Genomic DNA, 13,605 nt, shown 5'->3' with positions numbered 1-13,605 from the left:
GCTCCAATTCAGTAGGTCTCGGGTAGGGCCTCAGGTTCTCCCTTTTTTTTTCCTTTTTTTTGGTGGTTGACCGGTACAGGGGTCTGAACCTTTGTCCTTATCGTTATAACACTGCGCTCTAATCAACTGAGCTAACCGGCAAGTCTTTTCTCTATTTTTTAACAAGTTCCCAGCTGCAATAGATGTTTCTAGTCCCCCATCACACTTTGAATAGCAAGAATTGAGGTAAATCAGTAGATGAATGGTTTCTTGTGTTTTCAAGGTGGATGGTTTTATGAGCACGATGAGATTTGGAAGAGGCGCTGACCAAGGAACAAAAAAGATAGAGCTGAGGCTTTGAGGGCTCTGCTGAGAGCACTCCTACAAGTCTCTGCTGAGTAGGGACGGTGCAAATGGTAGGACTGATCTAGGTTTGGGAGTTAACAGCTTGGGTCAACTAGGCTGGAGGGCAAAGGAGTTGATAAGATAGGTATGGTGGAAAAAGTACAATGTGTGTGACTAGTTATGTGCATGTTTAATTAAAATATTTAAACTGTAACCATTGCTTTGATTTAGCGATTCGTCTTCAGGTCAGTAGGGGGCATTGGTGGATTAAAAAAATACATTTGAAAGCTATCCAGTATTTGCATTCTGTTGTAGGAAGGAGCTTTTTCTTGTGCTGCTGCAGGAAGTTTGACTATTGAATACATACACCTAGTCCCCAAATTCATGTTAGTAGATTTCATTCATTACTCAGATTTTATCACATTCCAGCTATGGGCTGGGCATCATGCTGGACCCTGGTGGGTACAAATGAAAAGACCCAGTTTTTATCTAGGAGAGAGTTCCCAAGTCTGACCACACATCAGAATTATTCAGAGACAGATAGTTTTCAGGCCCTGCCCATGGTTCTGATTTACTTTTTAGGTGGAGTTCAGGAACCTTTAGTTTTGAAAAGGCATCCCAGGTGATTATGAAACTTTCTTTTCAGAAGCTCACAGTGCAGTTATCAGCACAAACAAAAAGTCCATTAGGATGCAGTGGTTCTCAACCTTGACTGCATGTTCAAATCACCTGGGGGGCTTTTAAAAGTCCCCATGCCTGGTCTGGACTCCAGACCAACAACATCAGAATCTCTAGGGGTGGGATCTAGGCATCTAGTTTTTTGCCAACCATGAAAACAACTGACTTAGAGGGAAGAGGACCAGCAGGGGGCATCAGACAACTTTATAGAGAAGAACATGCGTGCGCTGACCTATGGAGCTAAGCAGACAAGGTTGAAAGGGCTTTCCAAGCAGAGAAGAAAAGTACATGCAAGGACACAGAAGTGAGAGCTCAGAACACTGTGAAGACATTGGGCTTCACTGTGTTACCTTGAGAGACATACTAAAGCTCTCTGTAGCTGCTTCCTTATCTGTAAAACACAGATAAGACACACCAACCTCAAATGGTCGTGTGGATTTAATTCACTCATGCCCAAAGCTCAGAACAGTGCTAGCACAAAGTAAGTGCTCAAGAAATGTGAACTGCTCTAAACTTTCAGTTGGCATCTTGTAGGAGGCTGCTAAGGTAGTGTTATGGTAGTGCACAGTCTTGGGGCACTCCAAAAGTACTTTTTATTTCAAAACTTGGTAGTTGATCAGATGTGGCAGAGGAGGAAGAAGGAGAATTCAAGGATGCTGCCCAGGCTTTTGGCTTGAAAAATTGAGTGGCTGTAGAACTATTTATTGAGATGTAAAAGTAGAAGAAGGCCAGGGTTGGTTTGGGGGGAGATGACAATCTAGTTTTGAACAGGTTGGGCTTGTTGAAGTATCTGTGGGCATTGAGAGGTGATAATAAGATGTGGAACCCAAGGGTGTGGAGTTTTCCTGAAAGAGATGTGGGCTGGAGATGGGGGAATGGTCATCTGGTTTCCTGCTAACTGAGGCCCCAAGGGCAAGAAGGCCGCCTACTGAAAAGTGGCCTGAGTCAGTTTTCTTCCTGAAGGGCAAAGATGTGACCTGTACTCAGAGCTAACCATACAGAGGAGCCCGAGTGAACGTGTCCTTAACTATAAGGCATTATTACGACACGCATTGTTTGTGGCTTGGTGTAATGCCTGTATTGCCTGTCTTACTTCCTGAAATTAATTTTCTTACCATGTTACTAGTATGTTATTAGTGCATACTGAGGGGAGAATTAACAATGCTAAATGGAAAAGGAAAATCATCTGTAAATTGGAAAAGTACTCTAAGGTTTATACTTGAATATTATTTTAAATGCCACATATTTTGAAAGATAGATTTTTTTTCCTGTACAATTTAAGCATCTCTGAGGGAATTCTTGAGGAATTATAGTGAATACAGTTTTACTTGCATAAATACATTTTTTATGTGCAGAACTAATGGGATTTTTTTTCTTCCTTTCTTACTCTTTAAAGAAGTTAGTTGGTAGATAACAAAGAAGAAGAAAAAACTGCCCTGCAGCTCTGGACATGGTCTGAAAGCACAGACTCAGGTTCTAGTTGTGTTTCTGGTTTCTAGCTGAGCGACCTTGATGAGGTTTCTTAATCTCTCCAAGTCCCCTGATCATGGTACTGTGGGGATAGTAATATGCCCCTCTGTATCTCATGGGGTTGAGAGATTCGAAAATAACTTATGTGAAAAGAATGGTGAACTACAAAGCACTATATGAATGTAAGATGTTTTATATTCCTGCTGCAGCATATCTATCCACTGAAGTCATCTATGGTTGCAGGTTAGCACTGTGGACTTAGGACTGTAAAAAGTGAATCAAACTTGGATAAATTCACTTCTCATTGGGAAGTGAATGCTGCTCTGGATACTGAAGCACTCTTCCATCTACTTCTGAAATGCAAATAGCCTCCTAGTTCCAACTAACACTGGAAGAGGAGAAGGAAGAAGTAGATGAATGATACCTTAAAAGAGAGGGGAGGTCAGAGACAAAACGGAGGAGAAAAGATAATGTACTAGACATTCATGATAAATGAATTTATTACCCCCTGAGGCCTGTTCATGTTTGTACACTTTTATGACATAAAGGTTTAATTTTTAATCTATATACGTATGTGTTTCACACCCATGTCCTTTCTAGGCTAGACTAGAACTTCTTAGAGGCTAGGAAATGAACTTTGATATTTGTTTGTATGGTCCATTTAAACTTACTGCAAGTAATTAGATGTGTAAGAAATCTCTATAGCAAAGATACCTATCTGTTTCAAAAATTTAAAGTTAACTTACTTATAATGTGACAGGAAAGTGCAAATAGATTTTTAAAATAAAATAATTGAGCTTATATCAGTGATTTTCTTCAACAATGCTTAAGTGGAATTTTACAGTTCATACAGCATGAAACTTTATGTAGGTATCTTCAGGGGGGGAAAAATCTCTGTCTTAAGTATATATTTTAGAATTTGGAAGTTATTTATTTTTTACTTCTGATTTTTCCCACATTTTTGCATGACCTCATGCCAGTTTTATTAGAAAACTTAAGCAGTGCCAGTGTCTTGTTGTGGTGGGATTTTAAACTTGTGTTCATTGTGCATTGAAACTCGGAGAAGCAAGAATTTAGAGCAAAGGTCGTAGAGTTTTCAATATGCTGAAAGCCTCTAACTTTGAATATTAGCTGTATTTTCATGGTATAACTTTATGTATTATGGGTAGTATAGTTGTATTTTGAGTGAATTTTTTTTAAAGGAACTTTAAGTACAGTCATCCTTTGTCTTTCTATTTCTGACTCTTTGAAGCAATGCAGTATCTTTTATTCAAAGCCAACACTGGCTCCCACTTAAGGGCTTCTTTGTTTGGTTCTGTGAGGATGAGGAGTCCCTCTGTAGGAGTTGAGATAGATTCACAAGTGCATGTTCCTTGCCTTAGTTGGGAGGGATACCCAGTAGTTTATTTTTTCAGATATATATATATATATATATTCATATCTTTGAACAGTCTTTTAAGATAGGATATATGAAAATAATAAAGGTTCTTTTTTCTCTTTTCCCCCATTCTGCAAACTTCAGTCCTTGTGAAACAGCAGCCTGTTTTTCTTTGTGCTTGCTGTAGTGAATTTCCTCTCCTATGAGAGGTGCTGATTCATGTGTTGTATTATTACATGGGTGAGACTGGTGAGTAAGTAAGCAAGAAGTGATACAAGAACTCCAACAAGTTTCCTAAATTTTCTGTTGATGGCTTAACTCATTTGGCAAATACTGACTTTGAGCCTGTTTATGGAGTCACACAGTTTGGGAGCTCTGGTAAAGTTGCTGTGTATGGTCTAAATATTTCCTTTTTTTTTTTTTAATTTCTTATTTTTACAGAAATTTTCATTATGAATCCAGATTATCATCAGCTGAATTGAGTCTTCTGCATGATTATTTTGCAAGAAAGTTTTAGTTTTCTTTTCCTTAAAGAACAAGAAGCAAATGAATAATAACTGAGATGAGTTTGAAGGCAGTTGTCATCAGTGAGTTCAGAGTTCTCTGTGCACATGGTGGTCTGTTAGGAAGTGAAACCTGGGTCTAGATAGATTCCACTTTGACAAAATAGCTCTTCTTATTAAATGATGTACATTTTAGTTGCTTGAAAACATAGACAAATTAGAAAAGCAAGACTTGAAGTAAATATTCCCCTATGATTTTTTCCTACCTATATTCCCTTAACTCATAAAAGTTTGGGTGGATTTCAGGATGCCATTCCAAGAGAAAAAAAAAAAAAAGATATATTTTGGAATTTCAGGCAAGCAGCAGTAAATTTCTATCTAGATGAGGAAGTTCGAAGTTCAAAATAAATTTGGAACCTGGTAAATTGCATATCATTTGTGTTCCATGTCTGCGGAACCGGTATAGCCCAACTGAATGACTCAAAACCTGCCTAAATGAACAATTATCTTAATTATCTTACTCTTTGGTCCTGAGGTTTCCTTCCTGTTTATTACACAAATTTATTCTTTTTCTACAGGGATTTTTCAAAATCTAATAGCTATTTTTAAAGAGTAGAAAATGAAATAATTACAGATGAAACATATTTTCTTTGCTTTGCTGACCTAATTTTTGGTGAATTCTGCCCTCCAGAGGTAAATTAAGACTTGTTTTTCTGTAAGAAAAAAGATAATGTTGACCTTGAAAACAGCCTCATTTTTTTCTTTGCTTATCTCTTTAGATTATAGTCTGTTTATAGTGGATGAGGAAGAACTAGGAAATACTGATTAGTATAGAACTATAGAACTGAAAGTTTATTATAGAATAGTTCTGTGTTTGTCATAGTGGGAAGGTAGTTTTTCTTCTTGTTGTTTAAAGTCTGAACTCTTAAAATATTGGCTTTATAATCCTCTTTACAGTAAAACAGATTGAAATGATTGTGGTTTCTATTGTTATAGTATGAGTGCTCCCAAATTTATACATCCAAATGAGTGCCTGTCAAAACAGTCGTTTTGAGAGGATAGATTTAATTATCCTGTCAATATATTTATTCTAAAAACTCTATCACTGATCAGTATATTTATTTTTAAAATATTATCACTGATCAAAACATTTTTACCTCTCTTCATTGGAATTATCTTCATACTTTGTGACAAATTCTTTCATATATCCTCAGGAGTCAACCATCTTTATTTGCATGTTATAAACAAATCAATATTCGTTGTAAAAACTTCAGGAAATACAGATAATAGTAAAGAATCACCCTTAATACCACCACCTATAGACAACCACTGTTAACATCTTTTCAGACTCGTTTCTGGACATATATATACTCTTGGTATGACATTTTCAAAAATTCAATGTAATCATACCATGAATTTCCCCTCCCCATTTAAAAAACAAATGCCATTTTCTAATCTGCCTTCCCACTCTTATTTCAAATATATTGAGACTGATTTTCTTAGGCTTAAAATTTGATATGAAGGCATTTAGAAATGGAAGCCATATGATTATATATTAAAAGTAAGTTTCATTTATTAATTTGTTACATAAATGGGTGCAGTAAATTCTTACTTCGTATATGACTTATAAAGGTTACTAGTTTGAGGAGAAAATACCTATTTTTAAAATTTTTGTAAGTAATACCTTTTCCTTGTAAAAAGTCAAGATAGTACAGTTAATGATCAGGTTCCCATTGTCTGCCTCCCGCTGACCCCCTTCCTAGAAATAGCTTCTATTCTGTTTGGTGTGTGGCCCTCCAGATTAGAAAGAATTGCTATATGAAATGTAGGTACTGTATTGGATGCTCATTATGGGGGAAGGTATTCTTTATTCTTTTGATGTTTCAAGAATTATGGACTCATTTAGTTTATTTTTAATTCAACTTACAACACATTACTAGGGATACCAGTATAGCCTGATTTAAACAAAATTGTTTTTGTCATTTCTTTTACCCTAAATTCTTTCACATATTTTATTTTTTTGTTTTATGTCAGTTTCTTAGAACAAGAATAACCTCAAAAGTATTGTCAGTTTTTGTAGACCTTTTCTAAAAAAAATCCATTTCAGATTTTTACCTTTTTTTTTCTTATTGGTTATGAATGTTCATGGGGTACAAAGCAAATTGTCACCACTCGTGCCTAAGATGTGATGGCCAGATTTTTACATTTTAAGCGACAGAAAAGAATCAGATTAAAAAGCATTTTGTTTCAAATGAAAAATGTTTTCAGAATGGGAATTATTGCAGAAAAGGTTGATCGAAGATCAAAGAACCAGCTTAACATTTTGAAGAAAAAAATACACGATTATGCCTCTTCCTGTAAATAGAGGAATATCTAATTTTTTAAATGGCATTTACTTTAAAAATGTTCCCACCACAATTACAGATTTTAAAATGATCTTATGCAACAACTTTGGAAATAGCTGCACATTTTAATGTACAGGTTATGTGACAGTCAGCTATGTTATATAATAGCTAAAGTATAATAATTAAAGCATTAGATTTGTTGCAATTTTTGATACCAAATTATCTTGAATTGATTATCATTAAAACCCCATCTGACCATGATATTAAAAAAGAACTTCTTGATTGAGAATGTTTTTGATATTACTAAAGTAATGAATGGTCACCTGTATTTGCTCCATATAGAGATCATATCTACTTATGGGTCTAGCTGAAAAGATTGTCGTGTGTTGAAAATCATCCTCATGTTCCAAACCTTTGGTTTCTTTTGTTACTACTCTTTACAGAGGCTGTTCCTAGTGACACTGCTTTTTTTTTGCTTGCTTGTTTGTTTTGGCGGCTGGTGGTATGATTCTTAACATCGATGTTTTGGGTGACTTTGCTAAAAAAAAAGAAATACAGAAACATTCTGATTGTTGATTCTGCTTCCTCTCTGCAGTTTCCCAGAATTTCCCACTGGTGGTACTTGTGGTATTCCTTTTTCTGTTAATCCTGTCACTTGTTTGTTAGTGCACTTATCACAGATGGTATCATTATTTGTTTTTTGGGGTTTTTTGGTGGCCAGTATGTGGGGATCATGATTTGTTTATCCACCTTATTGGACAGTGGAGGCAGGGACCAAATCTTATTGTCTTTGGTTTTCATTGTTTTATTAAAGAGTTATTTTATTGTTATCCTTTGACTGTGTGGCTTGTAGGACCATTAAATGAGATAGAGAATCTCAGAGAAAAACAGGTTTTGGGAGAAAAATAAGTTAAAAACATCATGTTGTACACCTTAAATATATACAATTATATATATATATATATATATAAAAGAAATAATACATTCCATCACCTCAAAGAAAAAAGCAGTTCACTTTTGGGTATGTCCTGTTTGAAGTTGCAATTGAAAGCCTAGTGAAGATGTCCACCAGGGAGTTAGACATACAAGCCTGAGGCTTAGAGAGAGGCCAGGACTGAGGATACTGATTTGGGCATTATTAGCACATGTGTGGGAGTTAAAGACTCATTTAAATGCAATTGCCCTCCCAAGTCTGGCATCAAGATCCATGTTTCTGACCAGGAGCTGCAGAGTACCAATGCCTCTGTTGATGACAGCCACCTAGAGTAGCTCAAGGCCACAGTGCCCAGCCCAGACAAGCTCCCTGGACTCAAGATGTACCCCATTGACTTTGAAAAGGATGATGACCATATGGATTTCATCATGGCTGCATCCACCCTCCAGGCAGAAAACTATGACATTCCCCCTGCAGACTGACACAGCAGCAAGCAGGGAAGATCATCCCAGCCATTGCCATGACCACAGCAGCTGTGGTTGGCCTTGTGTGTCTGGAGCTGTACAAGGTAGTACAAGGGCACCGACAGCTTGTCTCCTACAAGAATGGTTTTCTCGACTTGGCCCTGCCCTTCTTCGGCTTCTCTGAACCCCTTGCCGCACCACGTCACCAACCACCTTGAGGTTTGCAAAGCTGAGGATCACAAACTCACCTTTGTCTGAGCCACATTTTAGTTTTCCCTATGACTATGGGTTTCACAGGTATATTCAAAACCTCAGACAAGCCAACATATTTGGGTCCTTACTTTGAGACCCCCAACTAGGTGAATTCCAGGAGAGGCATCTAATAACTGAAGGGTACATTCCAGAGGGGCTGAACCTAAAGAAACAGAGTCTTTGGGTCTAGTCTGTAGCTTAGAACTCATTAAAGATGCAGTTCTTAACAGAGCAAACTTGACTTTGATCTTGGAAGCCATACTTATCTAATCCAAAGTAATCTAATGAGTTCTTGGAAAGTGTGTACGTACCCACTTTCTGAGTCAAGTCATGTGCCCTGGGCAGGGAGTGAGCCTTGCAAACAAGGATTCTCAAGGACTGTCACTTGGAACAGAAGAGTGCTCAGGCCATGGGTACACATAGTCTGGAGGTTCCAGCCCCCATCAGAAAAGGTCCAGGTGAGATCTCACTTCTCAGGAGGTATATTCAGTGTGGTTGTACCATAATGGGTCAGGACCCCTCATGGAGAGAGAACACCTTTGTGTTCAACCCAGCAGGAGTGCTAATGGGAGAAAAGTTGATAAAGCCAGAGCTTTTTGTGATTATGACCCAGACCCTGAAAGTTGGTTAAGTCATTCTTCAAGGTGCCAGGCCTCCAGATCAGTGTTGTTCTTCCTTGGGGAGACAAAAGAGTGAAGAAGGTTCTTCTTCACCTCCTCTTTGTGCCCTCACAATTTCCTGGGGTGATCTCTGCCCACTGTAACAGACTTTCCCTTCTTAAATTCTGCTATTGAATGCGTTGTCCTGAATACTAAATATGATCACTAACAAATTATGATAGCCATCTGGCAGGCTAACAGCGTCCAGGACCCACATTGGTGACAACATCTGGTTTGGCTGGCTTCCTCTTTACTGTTATAAGGGAAAGCGGTGAATGTACTGAGGCAGGGTGGCGTAGTCTTGCACCAAGAGGAGACCCCTTTGATGCCCAAAAGGAAGGTGAACCACCCAAGATGTTGAGTACATCAGCGTCAGCCTTGTCTGCCCGTGGACCTTTTACCGAGGCTTCTCCTGTGGGCTTCCATCCCACAGGTCAATACCACTCAGTTCCTTACCACAGTCAGATGGATGGCTGGCTCCTTCCTAGTAGTGACCCATGGCCTAAAGTTCCCACCTATATTTTACCATGAGCTTGGCATGGATTAGGCGTACTGGAGGCCATGGATTTTTTTAAAAAAATACAATTTAATACAGTGAAATGCACAAATTTTAAGTTGTACAGTCTTAGATGTATGACTTGAGTTTTGACAAATGTGTATACTTTATGTAACCCATGCCTCAATTAGTATGTAGATTAGTAAGTCCATCACCATTCCCCCACCCTCCACTTCACCCCCAGGCAGCAACTATTCTGGTTTCAGTCACTAAATATAGATTTGAGGCTGTGGGTTTTAAAACATACAGATTTTCTTAAAGTCTGAATGTTGAGACATGTCAGAAAATAATATTTATTCAAGTAAATCAGTGATTCTGAATTTGGGGGGGTTGCTCCCCACGAGACATTTGGCCGTGTCTGGAGACATTTTTGATTGTCGTGCCTGGGAGGGGGTGCTACTGGCACCAGTAGAGGCCAGGGATGCTGCTATGCATCCTACAGTACACAGGACAGCCCCCACAACAAAGAATGGTTCAGCCCAAATGTCAATAATGGCAAGACTGCGAAATGCTGAAGTAAATCATGTGCTCTCTGCAGAGAGAGAATTGTCTGTGGGTCTCCCAAGTGTTCTGGAGTGAAGTTTGTTTTGTTTGTTTGTCTGTTGAGAGCCTGCTGGAAGGCCGCTACAGGAGCCGGCTTTCTTCAGTGCTACCACACTTGTGGCCACCGTTCTTGCTGTGGAATGGGAGTCAGGGTGGGATTGGGGAGGAACACTAATAGAGGAAGAAGAAAACAACTTAGACAATAAAGGGAACAGGCTTAGAATAATATTAAAACTAGAGGGCCGACCCCGTAGCTCACTCGGGAGAGTGCAGCGCTGGGAGTGCAGCAGTGCTCCCGCCGTGGGTTCGGATCCTATATAGGGATGGCCGGTGCGCTCACTGGCTGAGCGCGGTCACAAAAAAGGACAAAAAAAAAAAAAAAAGCGGTCACAAAAAAGGACAAAAAAAAAAAAAAAAAAACCTAGAAAAACGAGTAAGATGAAAAGGAAAAATAAAGTAGAAATTAATAAGTAAGAATCCAATAAAATATTAAATTAAAAAAGTAAACGAGTTGAGATTTAAAATCAGAGATGAAAATGAGTGATAATAGTCATTAGGAACATACAAGAGGAAATAGGAATAAAAGGATAGAAGGTCATGAAATGAAAAATGAAATGTGTGAAAAGTAGATAGGATTAAGGGTTAAAAGCAGGAATTTAGAATGAAGGGCCACTCTGAAACCAAGCCGCTTAGAGGTTAGGGCGTTGGATGGTGGGGAGTGGGGGTGGGGTGGGGTGGAGGGGGAGGGTGGTACAGAGACAAAGTCCGGGGTGGGGCAGGCTCTTCTCAGTGGAAAGTCTCCAGCTGAGCAGTATGGTTGTGGCTGGTCGTGGGCAGATCCAGAGGGCAGAGAGCAATGAGTTGGTGCCTCCAGATACCAGCAGCCTTATGTGCCCTCCTCGGGCTCTGGGAGGGGACTCCTTCCTGGGAACTGCAGACAACTCTTGGGTGACTCAAGCCTCAGACTGGCCTGGAGCTGTGGGGGAAGAGCTATGGATTTATTAATTTAAACTGAATTTAAAAAATCAGACCCCTCCTATTAAGGTCAGCAGTTTTATAGGAGGGATATTGTTCTCTTTAGGTAGTATCAGGGGTATGCTCGTCCTGCCTAATAATTGTGATGGGCATAAACCACATTGACAAAAGTCAGCAGCAGCTGTCTAACCTTTACCTTGGAAGTGAAAGAAATCTGTAGCAATATTGCCTTGAAATTAAGACCTTTAAAGATGAGCACTTAATACTTCAGGGTGTGTTAATTATTTTTAAACCAGTTAAAGTAATAACCACTCTTTTTTTTTTTTATGGCTTTCAGGTCTTTTTTTGCTTCTGAAATATGAGAATTTCGTTTTCGTGTGTGATTTCAGGCATACATTTTGACAGACATTTTTGTTGTATTTTATCTGGCGTTATATGTTTTGTGACTAGTACAGGATAGCCTAGTCTTATAGCCTAGTCTTTCACACTACAGGCACTGCAAATCTCAATAATGTGATTTCTGGATGCGAAATCATGCCTATGTAGTTAGAACAAGATCAACCACTCACTTATTTTTCACCTCTCTTCCATCCATTTTCTTTGTTTCATTGGAGCAGACAATAAATAGTTATTGAGCATTTTTTTTATGTGCTAGGCACAGCCATACCAATAGGAATATGGAACAAGACACAGCATCATCCTTGGAAGGGATTCCAATCTAGGAGAGAAAACTTGATAGATGTAAATGAATGGACAAATAAAAAATAGACGTAAATGAATGAACAATGAAAAATAAAAGCATGAATTTTCTCTGCTCTTAGGCAGTTCTACAGAAAAAGAAAGCAAGTATAGGATATTTATGACAGAGGAATTTGCATGTGCAAACCAGTGAAGCTGGGAAAATAGCCTGGGAGAAACATAGGGAGTTCAAATTTTGTGGAAGAGGATAAAGTGACAGGGAGATGAGGATAGAGAAAGTGGTTGTGGCCAGATCATAATGGGCCATATTTGGCCCACATCAAAGTCTGAGGCAATAAATACTAAAAGATCTCAAATAAGAATAGAATAAAGTTTGCACTTTAGAAAGATCACTCTTTCTCAGTTTGGTGCTTTGAGTCATTAGAAGGCCAGGTGACCTGTTAGAACGCTGCTAAAACAATCCAGGAAAGAAATGAGGGCCTAAAGAAAGAAATGAGGGACCATGGGAGGGGATGAAGAGGAAAAAGTAGAATTGAGATCATTAAATAGGCAGAATTAGCAGGACTTAGTGACCAATAGGATGGGGGTAGTGGTGGAAATGACATTGGAGTTTAATTAATTTTTTTTAATTGGCAGATAAAAATAGTATGTATTTATTGCATATAACATGATTACACATTGTGGAAAGGCTGAATTGAGCTAATTAACACATGTGTTACCTCACATACTTATTTTTTGTGGAATCTAAAAAAGTTGAACTCATAGAAGCAGAGAATAGAATGGTGGTTACCAGGGGCTGGGGATGGGGGGATGGGGAGATGTAGGTCAGAGGACACAAAATTTCAGTTAGGATGAATAGGTTCAAGAGATCTATTGTACAACATGGTGACTACAATTAATAACAATGTTTCGCATTCTTGAAAATGGCTAAGAGTAGATTTCAAGTGACCTTGGAGTTTCTGATGGGGTTGTCTGCTTTGGTGATGACACCATTCCTAAGAGGGAAAGTAGAGAAGGAGGGGTAGGTCTGAGGGAAAGATTATGAGTTGGTTTTGGATGTGTTCCAAAAAGCTAGCTAGCTTGCTTTCTTTTCTTTTCTCTTTTCTGTTCTTTTCTTACTTTTCTTCTCCTTCTTTCTTCCTTTTTATTTTTACTTGAAAGGCTTAGTAGAAGAACTTAGGAACTATTGTCTTTTGGAAATAAAGTTAACCTGAAATTTTAAGTCTGTGAAAACGTGTTTTTTAGGTTCTGACTTCCTCAGAACTTCTGGAATGTATTTATTTCTCATAAAGTGCAATAAGCTTTCCAGGGCAGGGATGGTCGAAGTTACAAATATGCTCATGTTCCACACATTCGGTTTGTAGCATGGAGAAATGGCTTAAGATTGCTTCTGCATTTCAGGTAATTCAGAGGTCCCTGGGGCCGGCCAGCCTCAGCCTATTCACCTTCAAAGTCTATGCAGCACCAAAAAAGGATTCACCTAACAAAAATTCCCTGAAGGTTGATGAGGTAACATGCTATTTGTGTTGTGATATATTTTGAACATCTGATTTAGTTACTGTAGGAGAGTTTTTACAAATTGTATATCAGGAAGATATTTAAAAGGAAGAAATATATTTCCTTATAGTTTGTTTTGTGGGAAATTACTAAATTATGACATTTTCAACAGATAAACTTTAATGGTAGTTAGCTAAGGGCATAATTAAGGAATATTTTATAGATTTTTTTAGTGGTGAATCTTCTATGTCCCAGTGGATTATAAGCACAACTCACTATTCTAAGTGGTCTGCCTGATTCTGGATTGCTTATCAAGCCAAGAAGGTAT

At 38.4% G+C, this 13,605-nt stretch overlaps 1 protein-coding gene across 1 annotated transcript in view; it reads left to right on the top strand.

The window, feature by feature from the left end:
* Nucleotides 1-13,605, top strand: part of APOO (apolipoprotein O) — a 53,271-nt gene that overhangs the window by 3,783 nt on the left and 35,883 nt on the right. The window contains exon 2 of the mRNA XM_063084025.1: nt 13,182-13,289. Within this exon, the coding sequence (XP_062940095.1) occupies nt 13,182-13,289 (108 nt within the window). The remainder of the gene's footprint in view (nt 1-13,181; nt 13,290-13,605) is intronic.

This window comes from Cynocephalus volans, chromosome X, assembly GCF_027409185.1.
Source record: "Cynocephalus volans isolate mCynVol1 chromosome X, mCynVol1.pri, whole genome shotgun sequence".
Classification (NCBI taxonomy): domain Eukaryota; kingdom Metazoa; phylum Chordata; class Mammalia; order Dermoptera; family Cynocephalidae; genus Cynocephalus; species Cynocephalus volans.
This window is presented reverse-complemented; position numbering and strand designations above follow the sequence as displayed.